Source organism: Xenopus laevis, chromosome 1L, assembly GCF_017654675.1.
Source record: "Xenopus laevis strain J_2021 chromosome 1L, Xenopus_laevis_v10.1, whole genome shotgun sequence".
NCBI lineage: Eukaryota > Metazoa > Chordata > Amphibia > Anura > Pipidae > Xenopus > Xenopus laevis.
Window position 1 is genome coordinate 121,747,086 of NC_054371.1, and position 13,249 is coordinate 121,760,334.

The window sequence follows — 13,249 nt, forward strand, 5'->3', positions numbered from 1 at the left end:
AAGAAGTTTGTGGTCTCTTTGGCCAGGGCTGGAGGATGGCGGATCTCGGCCTGAAGAGAATCCTTTGCCCCGCTGATCTTCTGCTCCTGATCTGCCTGCACCTGAAAGCATAGTTTCTGCTATTGTGCAGGCAAATGAGGCGGATTTCGCAGCTGAAACTTGAGATTTGGCATTTCGAAATCAGCTGAAATCCATGCGCAATTCAAAAGGCTAGGGGTGCAGCTGGGCATCGGTAATTCTTTGAATGGCCCTAGCCTTAGGGCTGTTAGAGTAGAGCACAGCTTCTAATGCCTTAGAAGCAGCAGCAAGAAGAGACAACGCGTATAAAGGTGGCCATAGGTGCAAAGATCCGCTCGTTTGGCGATGTTGCCAAACGAGCGGATCTTTCCCCGATATGCCATTAACAGGCATGGCTATATCGGGGGTAATCTGATTGTTCGGCCGTATGGCCGAACGATCGATTATGATGTGCCATGAGCTCCGGCGGGAACGGTCGGGTCAAAATCAAACCTGACCGATCGACCAAACGACCGATCTCCGCCGGGCGAAAGATGTCGGCACACACCACACGCGATCCGAAAATTGTACGAATCCTCGATTCGTACGATCGGATCTGTGTGTCTATGGCCACCTTAACACTGGAAAAGGAAACGTGGAAGAGGTGATTCACTTTTTTTATTTTTGGATGTGAGTAAGGTACTTCTATTGAGGTTGCTGTTTATTTGGATGATGGAAGAGCTTGTCAATGTTATATGCTATACAGTTAAAATACACTTTTTGAATTCATCTGTATGCCTTTAATAATGTCCAACAATGCCCTGGAGCTGTAGTGATAATTAAAGGGATGGTTCACCTATAAATTCATTTTTAGTATGTTATGAATGGCCAATTCTAAGCAACTGTTTAATAGTTTTAGAATTATTTGCCATTTTCTTCTGACTCTTTCCAGCTTCCAAATGGGGGTCATTGACTCCATATAAAGACAATTGCTCTGTAAGGCTACACATTTATAGTTAATGCAATTTTTTATAACTCCTTTTTATATTTAGGTCCTCTCCTATTCATATCCCAGTCTCTTATTCAAATCAATGCATGGTTACTAGAGTAATTTAGACCATAGCAAATAGATTTCTGAAATTGCAAACTGGAGAGCTTCTGAATAAAAAAACCAAATAACTCAAAAACCACAAAAAATAAAAAATGAAACCCAACTGCTAATTGTCTCAGAATACCACTCTCTCTGCCATACTAAACGTTAACTCAAAGGTGAACAACCTAAGTAAGGGAAAAAGTACTGCATTCCTTGAGTGACACAGAAACTCACTGGGTGTTGCACTTGCCCCTGCACTCCCCTCCATACTGTGGGTATGTATACCGGTAAATAAATATATGTAAATAACCTGGTAATCACCGTGAGATTCCAAACATAAAATGATTAATGGCATATTTAACAATCCAAGGCCTCCCTGTTAGTAGCCAAAACATTGGTAGAATTGGTAAATATGCAATACATCACTTTAGGAGTGCTTACCAAACCTATATACACATTTTTCTCTAGTTGATTTATAACAGCAGAGTATTCTTGGGGTAGCCCTTTATTATTACCACTTATGAACAGAAAATCAATTGTTTCCCTTTGTTATGCACAATACAGATGAATGTGAACAACTGAAGTTTACGTAATATAAGAAACCAAGCAGGGTAACATCATGAAATAAGTATGTGTATATTTAGATTCTCTGATACTATTCCTACATTACCAACAACTCTTGTAACCGGCTATGATTCTATAGGTCTCAATTACAAAACACAGAATTAAAACACTTAGGGGCAAATTTACTTATGCTCGAATATCGAGGGTTAATTACTGGCATTTTCACCCATAGGAGAAACTCAACGGGGGAAATTCACTAGAGGGCGAATTTTCGCCCCGGACGGCTCCACCACACTTTGCGCCACTGCGTCAGATGTTAATTCGAATCGCATACGATAATTCATCAAAATGCAAAGTTACAGTACGTCTCGGCAGACGAATGCTGGCACGACCATTTTATTGCGAACTAGCGTTCATATATGCCTAGAGAAACTTCGTTAACACATTTACGCTTAGGTCAATTTGAATAGGGCGTGTACATAGAGGTCATATATATAGTGAATAAAGTACCCCCTCTTGTAAAATATAAGGATATTATAAGTTACCGAGGAGTTTCATGACCATATAAAAACACGAGGCCGAAGGCCGAGTGTTTTTATACAGGTCATGGAACTCCAAGGTAACTTCTAATATTCTCATATTTTACAACTGGGGGTACTTTATTAATTATAATACACAAATTTTAGTGAGTCATGTGACAGAAATTACATCACTACTCACCGTTTATAACTGATGACATAACTACTCACCGTTTATAAGGATATAATTTACAAGATATTCATGGCTTTTGTGTATTATATGTCTTTATTAGAGATGTTGGTGCAAATGCTTGAAGTGACCACTTATTATTACAATGGTCCAAGGAAGCAAAAGAAAGACAAAAGAGATCCTCTAATGCCCTAGACATGAGCCCACCCTAAAACAAATATGGCATGCCCCTCAAATGGTTAAAAACAAATTCATGAAAAAAAAAATATATTTAACAGTTACAACTTTTAAACATAATCCCACTTTAAAATATGAAGAAAACACCAGTGTTTTGTCTTTTTATGACGGCATACAGGATATGATGTCACTGACATAAAACTGAGGAGGGTGTAGCTTCATCTCATCTTCATCAGTTTGCCAGGTTGAACCTGGTGAGGGAAACTCTGGCGAAAGGAGTAACATAATGGAAAATTCACACTTTGCTGAGTAATGATCGTTCGCCTGAGTGAAGTATCGCCTGGCGAAAGGACACAAAACTTTGTTAGCGCTAAACTCTTTTGCTAGTGAATTGTCCTCTACGTGTGAATTGGCGATATCCCTGCAGATTCTATTTCTGACGAATTTTCGCAAGCGACGGCCACTTTGCCTTTTAGTAAATTTGCCCCCATGAGGTGTGTGTGTCTCTCTTGTGTCTCTTTGGATGTCAGTTGTGTGTGTCTCATTATGTTGCCTGTGTTTGGCTCAGCAATATGCCAGAGGGTCATTTGGGATGAATGGGGGTGACTCCTGCAATGCACTCCAGCACTTGTGACCTTACTCATATTAAATAAGCCCATATGTACATTGTCCATTTTTTTTTTCTTTGTTTGAATTGTTAAAATGATTTTTGGCAGCAAAAAATGTCCTTGTTGCTTAGTCTCAGGATGAAAAGAAAAAGGGAAAAACAAAATATTCCGTGTTCCCTAGCAGTGTCCCATACGTTCTCCTTATAGGACACAGCTAACATCTGGTGCACATTGGCTCCTCTCCCTCCCCCTCGCCTGCACATCTACAGTTTCCTTTCTGTGTTTCCTTTAGCAAAATTCATGTGGTGGGAAGTCGTGCCTAATCTGGTCAAAAACAGCATCCCTTTTGGTCTAGTCCTGAGCAGACCATTAATATCATGGGATCTTTATGGCGCTTGTGTACTTTCTCTGCTCCCCTGTTCCTGGTAATGCTCTGGGGCGACTCTTTAGCCACAACCGACTATGATGGTATGTACAAAGCCAACTTCTCTCTGAAGTCGATTTAACATTCTCTTTGTAGTGTCAGTATCCGGATTATTATCCTCTGCAGGAGCATTTACTGTCCCTCTCTTCTCCCTGATTGTGGAGAGAAGTATTAAATGACGCTGTGGGTAGTAATGCGGTCACTGACAATAAGTTTGGAGATCCAGGGCCCCCTCCTCAGAACACAAAATAACTTCAGTTTTTGTGTGAACTGGGTTCCAGCTGGGACATGCCTTAAATAGCTAAACCTAAAACATGCCAGAACACCAGCTCATATTTACTTAACAATGTACCTCTCACAAACTCCTTTTCTGTTGTATTCAGGCTCAGTTGTGTGTGACTGTACAGTTAAACTATAGGAACAGATTGTTTTTTACTCATGTTATAACTTATGTTATTATAAGGCATTAACTGGGTCTCCGCTAATAATCTTCTGTTTAAAGGATGTGTCTATGTAGTTTCATAATAGTTCCCACTTTAGTGTTTGTGTGTTTTTAATATATATATATATATATATATATATATATATATATATATATATATATATATATATATATATATATATATAATTTAATATGTGCCCGTACATTTCCATGATACCTGGGCACTTACAAAGCCAGCCAGGCCATGCAAGTTATGGCAATATTCCATTAGAAGAACAAATAACATAACCTTTTAGGTGCTGAGTACCAGCAGTATTTCACATTGTTCTCCCTTGCAGGTTTACATGCACTAACAGAGCTCTCAGTTGTACTGCTGGAGGCATGCAGAAAAAGAATTGGAGACATACAGCCTGCCCTGATCTGGAACTCTCCAGATTCCTCCAGGCACTTAAATACACACACACATTATCCGGAAACTTATTATCCAAATTATGGGATGGCCCTCTCATTTAGACTACATTTTATCCAAATAATCCAATTTTCTTAAAATGATTTCCTTTTTCTCTGTAATAATGAAAAAACAGTACCTTGTACTTTATTCCAACAAAGATATAATTCTTCCTTATTGGAAGCAAAACCAGCCTATTTGGTTTATTTAATGTTTTCTAGTAGACGGTATGAAGATCCAAATTTCCATTATCTGGAAAACCCCAAGTCCCCAGCATTCTGGATAACAGATCCCATACCTGTAAAGCATAAATACACATAGACACTACATTGCAAATATATTTCTATTCAATAATATAATATTAGATGGATATTAGCATGTGACAGAGCCACTTTTAGAAAGAGCTATTAAGAGGGTGAAGGAACCAAATCATTTGACTAGACCAGGGGTGCCCAAAAGGTAGATCGGGATCTACCAGTAGATCTTTAGCTGGTGATCAGTAAGATCTTAAGACCCTGTCCACAAACAGCTTGTCTAAATAACCCTCCTATTTCATGCTTTTCATTCAGTTATTTATTTCTGGAAGGTTACATAAGAAATGGGTGTTTGTTAAATATAACATTATACATTTTCCCTTACATCAGTATTTAAGTAATCTTTTCCATGGAACAATTTTACAATGCTTTTATGGATGTAGATCTTACTGGGACAACATCCCTAAAATTAGACCTTGCATTAATAAATGATGGACACTCCTGGACTAGACCAATATTAAAACATCTGGATTCTTTCAGAATTTTGCTGTTATTTTGAACCTGTAATTACTCTTGATCAATTATACTTAAAGGGTTGGATCACCTTTAAGTTAACTTTTAGTATATAATTCTTTTTAGGGTAATTCTATGCAACGTTCCAATTGGCCTTAATTTTTTTCTTTCTTTTTTTTATAGTTTTTGAATAATTTGCCTTCTTCTTCTGACTTTTTTCAAGCTTTGAAAGGGGAACTCAGTACTGTTTATTACTCATCTTTCTATTTAGGCCCTCTTATACGTATTCCAGCTCCTTTTCAAATAAATGCATAGTTGCTAGGGTAATTTGGACCCTAGCAACCAGATTGCTGAAATTGCAACCTGGAGAGCTGCTGAATAAAAAGCAAAATAACTCAACGACAAAAGATCTTAAAAACAAGGCAAAATGCATATATTTTCCCTAATATCCCAGCATCATTACAAACACTAAGGAAGCCCTGAACTTAAGAGAACAGTAACACCAAAGAATTAAAGTGTCTTAATGGAATGTAGTATAATGTTTAAAGTATACTGTAGTGTTGCTCTGCACTGGTAAAACTGTTATAGTTTATATAAAGAAGCTGCTGTGTAGCCATGAGAGCAGCCATTTAAGCACAAGATACACAGCAGATAACAGATGAGTTCTGAAGAATCCTATTGTATACTATAGAGCTTATCTGTTATCTTCTGTGTATCCTGTGCCTTTTCTCCTTTTTTTCAGTTTGAATGGCTGCCCCATGGCTAAAGGCAGCTTGTTTATATTAAGTGTAGAAACAAATACACCCACTGTACCAGTACCGCACAGCAGTACATTATATTTTCTTTACTTTAAAACACTTTAATTTTTTGGTGTTATTGTTCCTTGGGTATCAAAGGCAGTTAGGTGTCAGTCGGAAACAACCTTTGTCCCTACAATAATTAACTACCCCATCCTTCATACCTGGCAGAGGAAATGAGGGAGAAGGGCAGATTAGTGCAAAGGGAGTGAGGTTGTCTCTATGGTAAGATGCCAAAATGTACCCCAACTGTGAATGAATAAAGTGAAATAAGGGGATTTCCCCATACAGTATATTGATATGTAGGTGGGTGCATAAAACAACAAAACAGTTTGGAGAAGTTTAATGGGTCTTTCATTAAGGTGAATCTTGGTCACTCAAAACCTTGTGTTGCTTTTGTGCTCCTATCAACATCACAATAAGTAATTCCATTTGGAGGAAACTTGTGGGGTTTTTTTGGGTGTTGGGGGTCCTATCCTGCAGGCTCTACATAGTTTGTGATCTTTATGTGGATTAAGAAATATGCCAGATACCTACAGAACTAAACTGCAACAGATTATAAGCATGTTATATTAGTGCTACGGTCTATACTCCAAGTTTTAGTGATTAGTGAATTTAAAGGGCCAGCCTCTGGGTGGCATCACAAAGACAACTCTTTTGTTTAATAAAATGTGAAACTAGAAACCAAATGAAGCCCAAAGCAGAAAGAATGTTTTAGAGCTGATGATAATAAAACCAATGACTTATATTTATGAACTGCCATTCATTTTACCCTCACAGATTATTCCACAGAAGAACCAACCAATGACACTGAGCCCTCAGACTTCAAGATGTGCCCTCGGTCCATCCCAGGGGAAGTTGTCAGCAAAAATAACCAGACCTACCTCTGCATCTCTCCATCCTCCATAGCTCACTTGAAAAGCCCCATCACTGTACTAGTCATTCCTTCCATATATACTCTGGTATTTCTGGTGGGATTGCCAGCTAATGCTGTGGCTTTTTGGGTCTTGGTCACCAGAGTTAAGAAGATGACTTCCACTGTTTTCCTAATAAACCTGGCTGTTGCTGACCTCTTGCTCATTGTTACTCTTCCATTTAAAATCTCATATTATTTTCTTGGCAATGACTGGATTTTTGGGGAGACCATGTGCAGAGCCGTCACTTGCTTTTTCTATGCAAACATCTACTGCTCGGTTTTCCTCCTCATGAGTATCAGTGTGGACCGTTACATGGCCGTGGTGCACCCTTTTTTCTCTCGAACATTTAGAAGCAAAAACTTTGCCATTTTTATGTGTTCCATTTCATGGATGATTGCAGTTTTATCCATCTTGCCCCTGGCATCAATGCGTCAGTCCTATCCTCTGTCAGAGAGCGACCTTACCCTATGTCATGATGGTCTGCCAAGGCAAGAGAAGTACTTGTTCTATTACTTTGTATGCCTCATTGTCTTGGGCTTCCTTTTACCTTTAACCATCATTATATTTAGCTATGTGTCTGTTATCTGTGTGCTTATGCGCAATGAAGAAAAGTATGCCTATGCTTTAAAATTAATCGCCCTGGTTCTTGTCATAGTAATTGTCTTACTGGCGCCCAGCAATGTGGTACTTCTCATTCACTACTCCAAGCATTTTCTTCAAGCCGATGGTGACCTTTATTCAGTCTACATGGTCTGCTTGGCCATCAGTTCATTAAACAGCTGTGTAGATCCTTTTGTGTATTATTACGTCTCAGATGAGTTCCGTGAAAAGGTGAGGCAACAGTTTAGAAAAAGGTCTAAATTATCAATCACCTCACTCAAGACTTCCAAAGACATTGTACCTGTCACCAGCTCAACGTCCCATTCTCGCTCAGTTTTGTAATATTACATTCTTTTCTACCCCTGATATCATTACCAAGGTAATGGGATTTTAATGATGTGCCCAAAAAAGGAGACTTATTGCCAGGCCTGAAGAAGAGAAACCAACTGGTGGAGAAAAGGAGGTTATATATCATTACAAAGGAGGACAAGGCTTTACAGGCTGGCAACATCATGCGCTCCTTATGGTGCTACAGATATAGGATCCATTATCAAGAACACTCTGGATTACAGGAAGGCTGTGTCCCATAGACTCCATTAGCAGCAAATTATTCCAATTTTTAAAACTGATTTTCTTTTTCTCATTAATAATAAAACAGTACTTTGGACCTAACTGTAACTAAGCTGCATGGGTTTAATGAACAGGGTGATAGAGAATGGCCAGTTCTGAACAACTTTTCAATTGGTCTTCATTGTCTTTTTTTTTATAGTTTTTTTTAATCATTTGCTTTCTTTTTCTGACTCTTTCTTGCTTTCCAATGGGGGTCATTGACCCCATCTACAAAACAAATTATCCGTTAGGCTACAAATGTATTGTTATCGCTACTTTTTATTACTCGCCTTTCTATTCAGGCCTCTCCTATTCATATTCCAGTCTCTTATTCAATTCAATGCATGGTTGCTAGGGTAATTTGGACCCTATCAACCAGATTGCTGAAATTGCAAACTGGAGAGCTGCTGCACAAAAAGCTAAACAATTCAAAAAACACAAATAAAAAATGAAAACCAATTGCAGATTGTCTCAGAATATCACGCTCTACGTCACACGAAAAAGTTAATTTAAAAGTGAACAACTCTTAACGTTTTAATGATTTTTAGCAGACATATGGTATGGTGATCTAAACTATGTAAAGATCCCTAATCCAGAATCATCACCAGGTTCCACGCATTCTGGATAATGGATGCTATAAGAAATTGTTTACAAATTCAACACCTAATGCTGTTTTATTAAAGGGACCTCACTAGTTATAGAGGTTGAGTACGGTGGTACTCCATGTAATAAAATCTTAACTTCTAAATCTTAACTTCTAAAACCATTGCTTTGGCTCCATTGAATGTCATATTGTGTATATTCTTCAAAGTATAGTTAAAGGGACACTATTCTAAAATAAAATAACGTTTTTATTCATGAGTGAAAACGTATCATTTTTAACAAAACAGCCCGGGGGAAAATAATTCACTTACTTTTGTCACTTTTATGGTTGAATGGGGAGTAATATTCAGCCTCCTTGCTTTCCCTCACAAAACAGAAGTCATGTGCTCCTTTATGGCTAAGATTCTAGCAGAGGCAGACCAAAATAGGATCCTACCTGGAAAGCATTGTTTACATTACAAGAATTTCGAGCCCTCAGCAACACTAATTGACAAAGTGGCTTAAGATAAGAGAGCATATCAAGGGAATGCCTGGAGCAGCCACTCATCATCAGGATACAGAATTTCTGCACTCTGTTAACTTATAGGTATTTGTAGGCTTTCACCCTTTTCATGCCTACAAATACCTATAAATTAACAGAGTGCAGGGTATTTTGGCCCTTTGGCTCTTTAAAGGGAAACGGTCATGGGAATTTTTTTTTAAACTGCATCAGTTAATAGTGCTGAAATCCATTTCTCAAAAGAGCAAACAGATTTTTTTATATTTAATTTTTAAAATCTGACATGGGGCTAGACATATTGTCAGTTTCTCAGCTGCTTCAGTCATATGACTTGTCCTCTGATAAACTTCAGTCACTCTTTACAGCTGTACTGCAAGTTGGAGTCATATCACCCCCTCCCCCACCCCCAGCAGCCAAACAAAAGAACAATGGGAAGGTAACCAGATAGCAGCTCACCAACACAAGATAACAGCTGCCGGGTAGATCTAAGAACACCACTCAATAGTAAAATCCAGGTCCCACTGCGACACATTCAATTACATTGAGAAACTACAGACTGCCAGAAAGCAGTTCCATCCTAAAGTGCTGGCTCTTTCTGAAAGCACATGACCAGGCAAAATGATCTGAGATGGCTGCCTACACACCAATATTACAACTAAAAAAAAATACACTTGCTGGTTCAAGAATGAAACGTTATATTGTAGAGTGAATTATTTGCAGTGTAAACAGTGTAATTTAGAAATAAAAACAACATCATAAAAATCATGACAGAATCCCTTTAAGTTAACCTTTAGTATGTTATAGAATGGCTAATTCTAAGCAACTTTTTAATTGTCCTTAATTGTTTTCCTTTTTATAGTGTTTGAATTTTTGCCATTTTCCTCTGACTCTTCCAGTTTTCAAATGGGGGTCACTGACCTCGCCTAAAAACAAATGCTCTGTAAGGCTACAAATGTATTGTTGTTGTTACTTTTTATTGCTCATCTTTCTAAGGCCTCTCCTATTCATATTCCAGTCTCTTATTCAAATCAATGCATGGTTGCTAGGGGAATTTGGACCCTAGCTAACTGAAACTTCAAACTGGAGAGCTGCCGAATAAAAAGCGAAATAAGTCAAAAACAACAAATAAAAAATGAAAATAAATTGCAAATCGTCTCAGAACATCACTGTCTACGTTATACTAAAAGTTAAATCAAAGGCGAACTACCCCTTTAACTTAAGGGGATAAAGATCATGACATTATAAAGTCCTTATTCCATAACATTTGGTTTAATGTGGAATATGGTCTTTAAAATGCCAGGATCATTATCTCCCTGATGGCATGAGTTTTCCTGATATCCCCACACATTGGGCCAGATTCAATTCAGTGAGAATAAAGTATTTTATGGTTTATGACGTGAAAACTCATGGACGAGATTCAAATCCAAATTCAGTTCCAGTTTTTTCCCTTCAATAAAGTTAGGATTTTCTGAATTGAATTGCATCTCAAATTCGCTCTTATCCATGAACCTTTTTCTCACTGAATTGAATCTGGCCCATTTTATTTTTAGATATACTTGAGAAATAAACACAGAAACTGGAGAAATAAACACTGAAACTGGAAAATATGTGTAACGTAGTAATATACAACAATATTAAAGCAGAATTAGCATTTCTTGCTATTGATGTATTTCTAGTAATTTTCTGCCTACCTGGGTCATGGCAAGTCCCACATTTATGCTTATGCTAGATAGACAATCAATCTAGATGTGACCAATTCTGTCCATGCAGCAAGACACAGGAATGATGGATAGTGCTGGTTTTGTGCAAATAAGTAGCCAGACTGCTGATCAGTCGCCTGACAGTTGGAAGTATATACACCACAAGAAGAAAGCTTGTGCTATGGCTCTGCTTATAAAACAATAGAGAAATGTCAAATGTCATTTCTTTATTCTTTTCTAATTAAAGCAACATCAAAGACTTTATTCAACTTGTGAATTGTGTCTCCCAAATGTCAGGCTAGTTGGCAGAATGGACCAGCAGATGGCGCAGTTGCTTCAATTTCATTAAATTAACAGTGTAAAAACTGCCCTAATATCTTGAAAATGAGAAAAAAACAATTACTGTAAATTGCAAAATGCTCAGAAGAGAATTGCACATTCAAGTGTTTTGAGGGTTCACCTTTTTTTTGATTGAAATAAGAGATTGGAATTTAAATAGGAGTAAAGCTCCCCATAGACGCGACGATTCTTCTTGCCGAACGACCGATTTTAGGGAAGTCCGACCAATCCTTCAAAATTGTCGTGCGGTTAGTGGGATTCGAACGATCGTACATCTTATGATTTTTCGGCCGACATCTGTCAGGAAATTGATCGGCCAGGTCAAAAAATCTTTGTCGGTCCCAGTGCAATCTCTCTATGTTTGCAGGGCCAAGCAGGCAGCTCCCCTTTGTTTTCCTGCCAAATTGGTCTTTTTAGTTGATGGTAAATTCGTACGATCGTACGATCGTTCTGAGAAAATCGTGGTCTCAAGATCAGGATCTGATCTTTTAAAAATCTCAACATCTATGGCCAGCTTAATAGAAAAAGAAGTGATAAAAAGTAACAGTAATTATAAATTTGTAGCCTCACAGAGCATTTGTTTTGAGATGGGGTCAGTGACCCCCGTTTGAAAGTTGGAAACAGTCAGTAGACAAATAATTCAAAAACTACTAAAAATAAAAAATGAAAACCAATTGGACAGTTGCTTAGAATTAGCAATTCCATAACATACTAAAAGTTAAATTAAAGGTGAACCATCAGTAGAGAGCTGGGGAAATGTACACACACACACTATACAAGACTAAATAGTAATTCACTGAGATGAGCAGTGTCACAGACACTCAAAAGATTGCCTAACAAGATCCAAGATGTTAATAATGATAGCTTTAAACACTTATATGGAACACTTATACACACATCCAGCACACACGGGACTAGGCTAATTCTAAGGATTTTCCTTTGGAGTCATTGATTGAGCAAGAAACATAATAAAAACCAGCAAAGATTTCCCAGAAATGTGATCGAGTAAAAAACACTGTTCTTAGAAGTCGAGCAGAACAGAACAACTGTGTTTTCTCTTGTGCCGGATAATACCGTTGATTCTATAGATACAGATTTGAGCATTGGGCGCACAATTTTTGTTTTGTAATTCCTAAGAAAATGAAGTAATTGGAGACTGTTGGCTTTACAAGGCAGTGTTTGAAGTTTTTGTGGCAGTGGGGCTGATTCACTTCGCAACATGTAACATAGCTGCTAAACTGCACCAGTGTTGTTAATCATAGCACTGTATCAGAAGTCTGCTTTTATTTTGTAGCTTGCAACCTTTTAGCTGGATAGAAATAAGTTTCTTTTTTTTTTCCTTTGTGAATGGTTAACTAATATACTTCTACAAACAAAAATGGTCTTCTAAATTCCATGGTCTGGGGTTGTGCTGTGAGCCTGAGTGGCCATAGATGAAAAAAGCCGACCGTTATCGGCAGAAGACTTGGATATCGGTCGGATCGTGGATCGGGTGCCTTTGAAGGCACTCAGACATCGCCCATTGTTAGTGCTGAATCGTCAGATACAGATAGAATTCTATTGTTTCTACCTGTATATCTACCTGTATATCTGACAATTCAGCTCTACACGTGTGTAGATCTTTCTTGGAAATATCTTTTCCAAGAAAGATCGTAATTGTTACGTCTATGGCCAAAGCAGAATAAACCTTCTAAGCTTCACAAACATGTATCAACTATAAAGAATATTTGGCAAAACTTACTATATCTTTTATGTTTATCTTACATGCCAATAACTTGGATTTTATTAGTAATACCCAAGGTCCACTAAAGTAAAGTAGAAAAGAGGTTTGAGGACGCTGATTGGGTAACAGCAGCAAACATTTTAATGGACACAATTCTGACTTTAAGTTTCTTGATAACTACCACTTTGGCAATGATCTCCAGTTGGAGCACCAAGAGCTAAGGAGAATACAGTA

General features: G+C 37.9%; 1 protein-coding gene across 1 annotated transcript; it reads left to right on the forward strand.

Moving 5' to 3' along the window:
- The first annotated feature begins 3,185 nt into the window (after window positions 1–3,185).
- f2rl3.L (F2R like thrombin or trypsin receptor 3 L homeolog) lies at window positions 3,186–8,344 on the forward strand. The gene is made up of 2 exons (XM_018256777.2): window positions 3,186–3,615; window positions 6,806–8,344. The coding sequence occupies exons 1-2, from the start codon at window positions 3,525–3,527 to the stop codon at window positions 7,882–7,884; spliced, it is 1,170 nt and encodes a 389-aa protein (XP_018112266.1). The 5' UTR covers window positions 3,186–3,524; the 3' UTR covers window positions 7,885–8,344.
- Window positions 8,345–13,249: the final 4,905 nt, after the last annotated feature.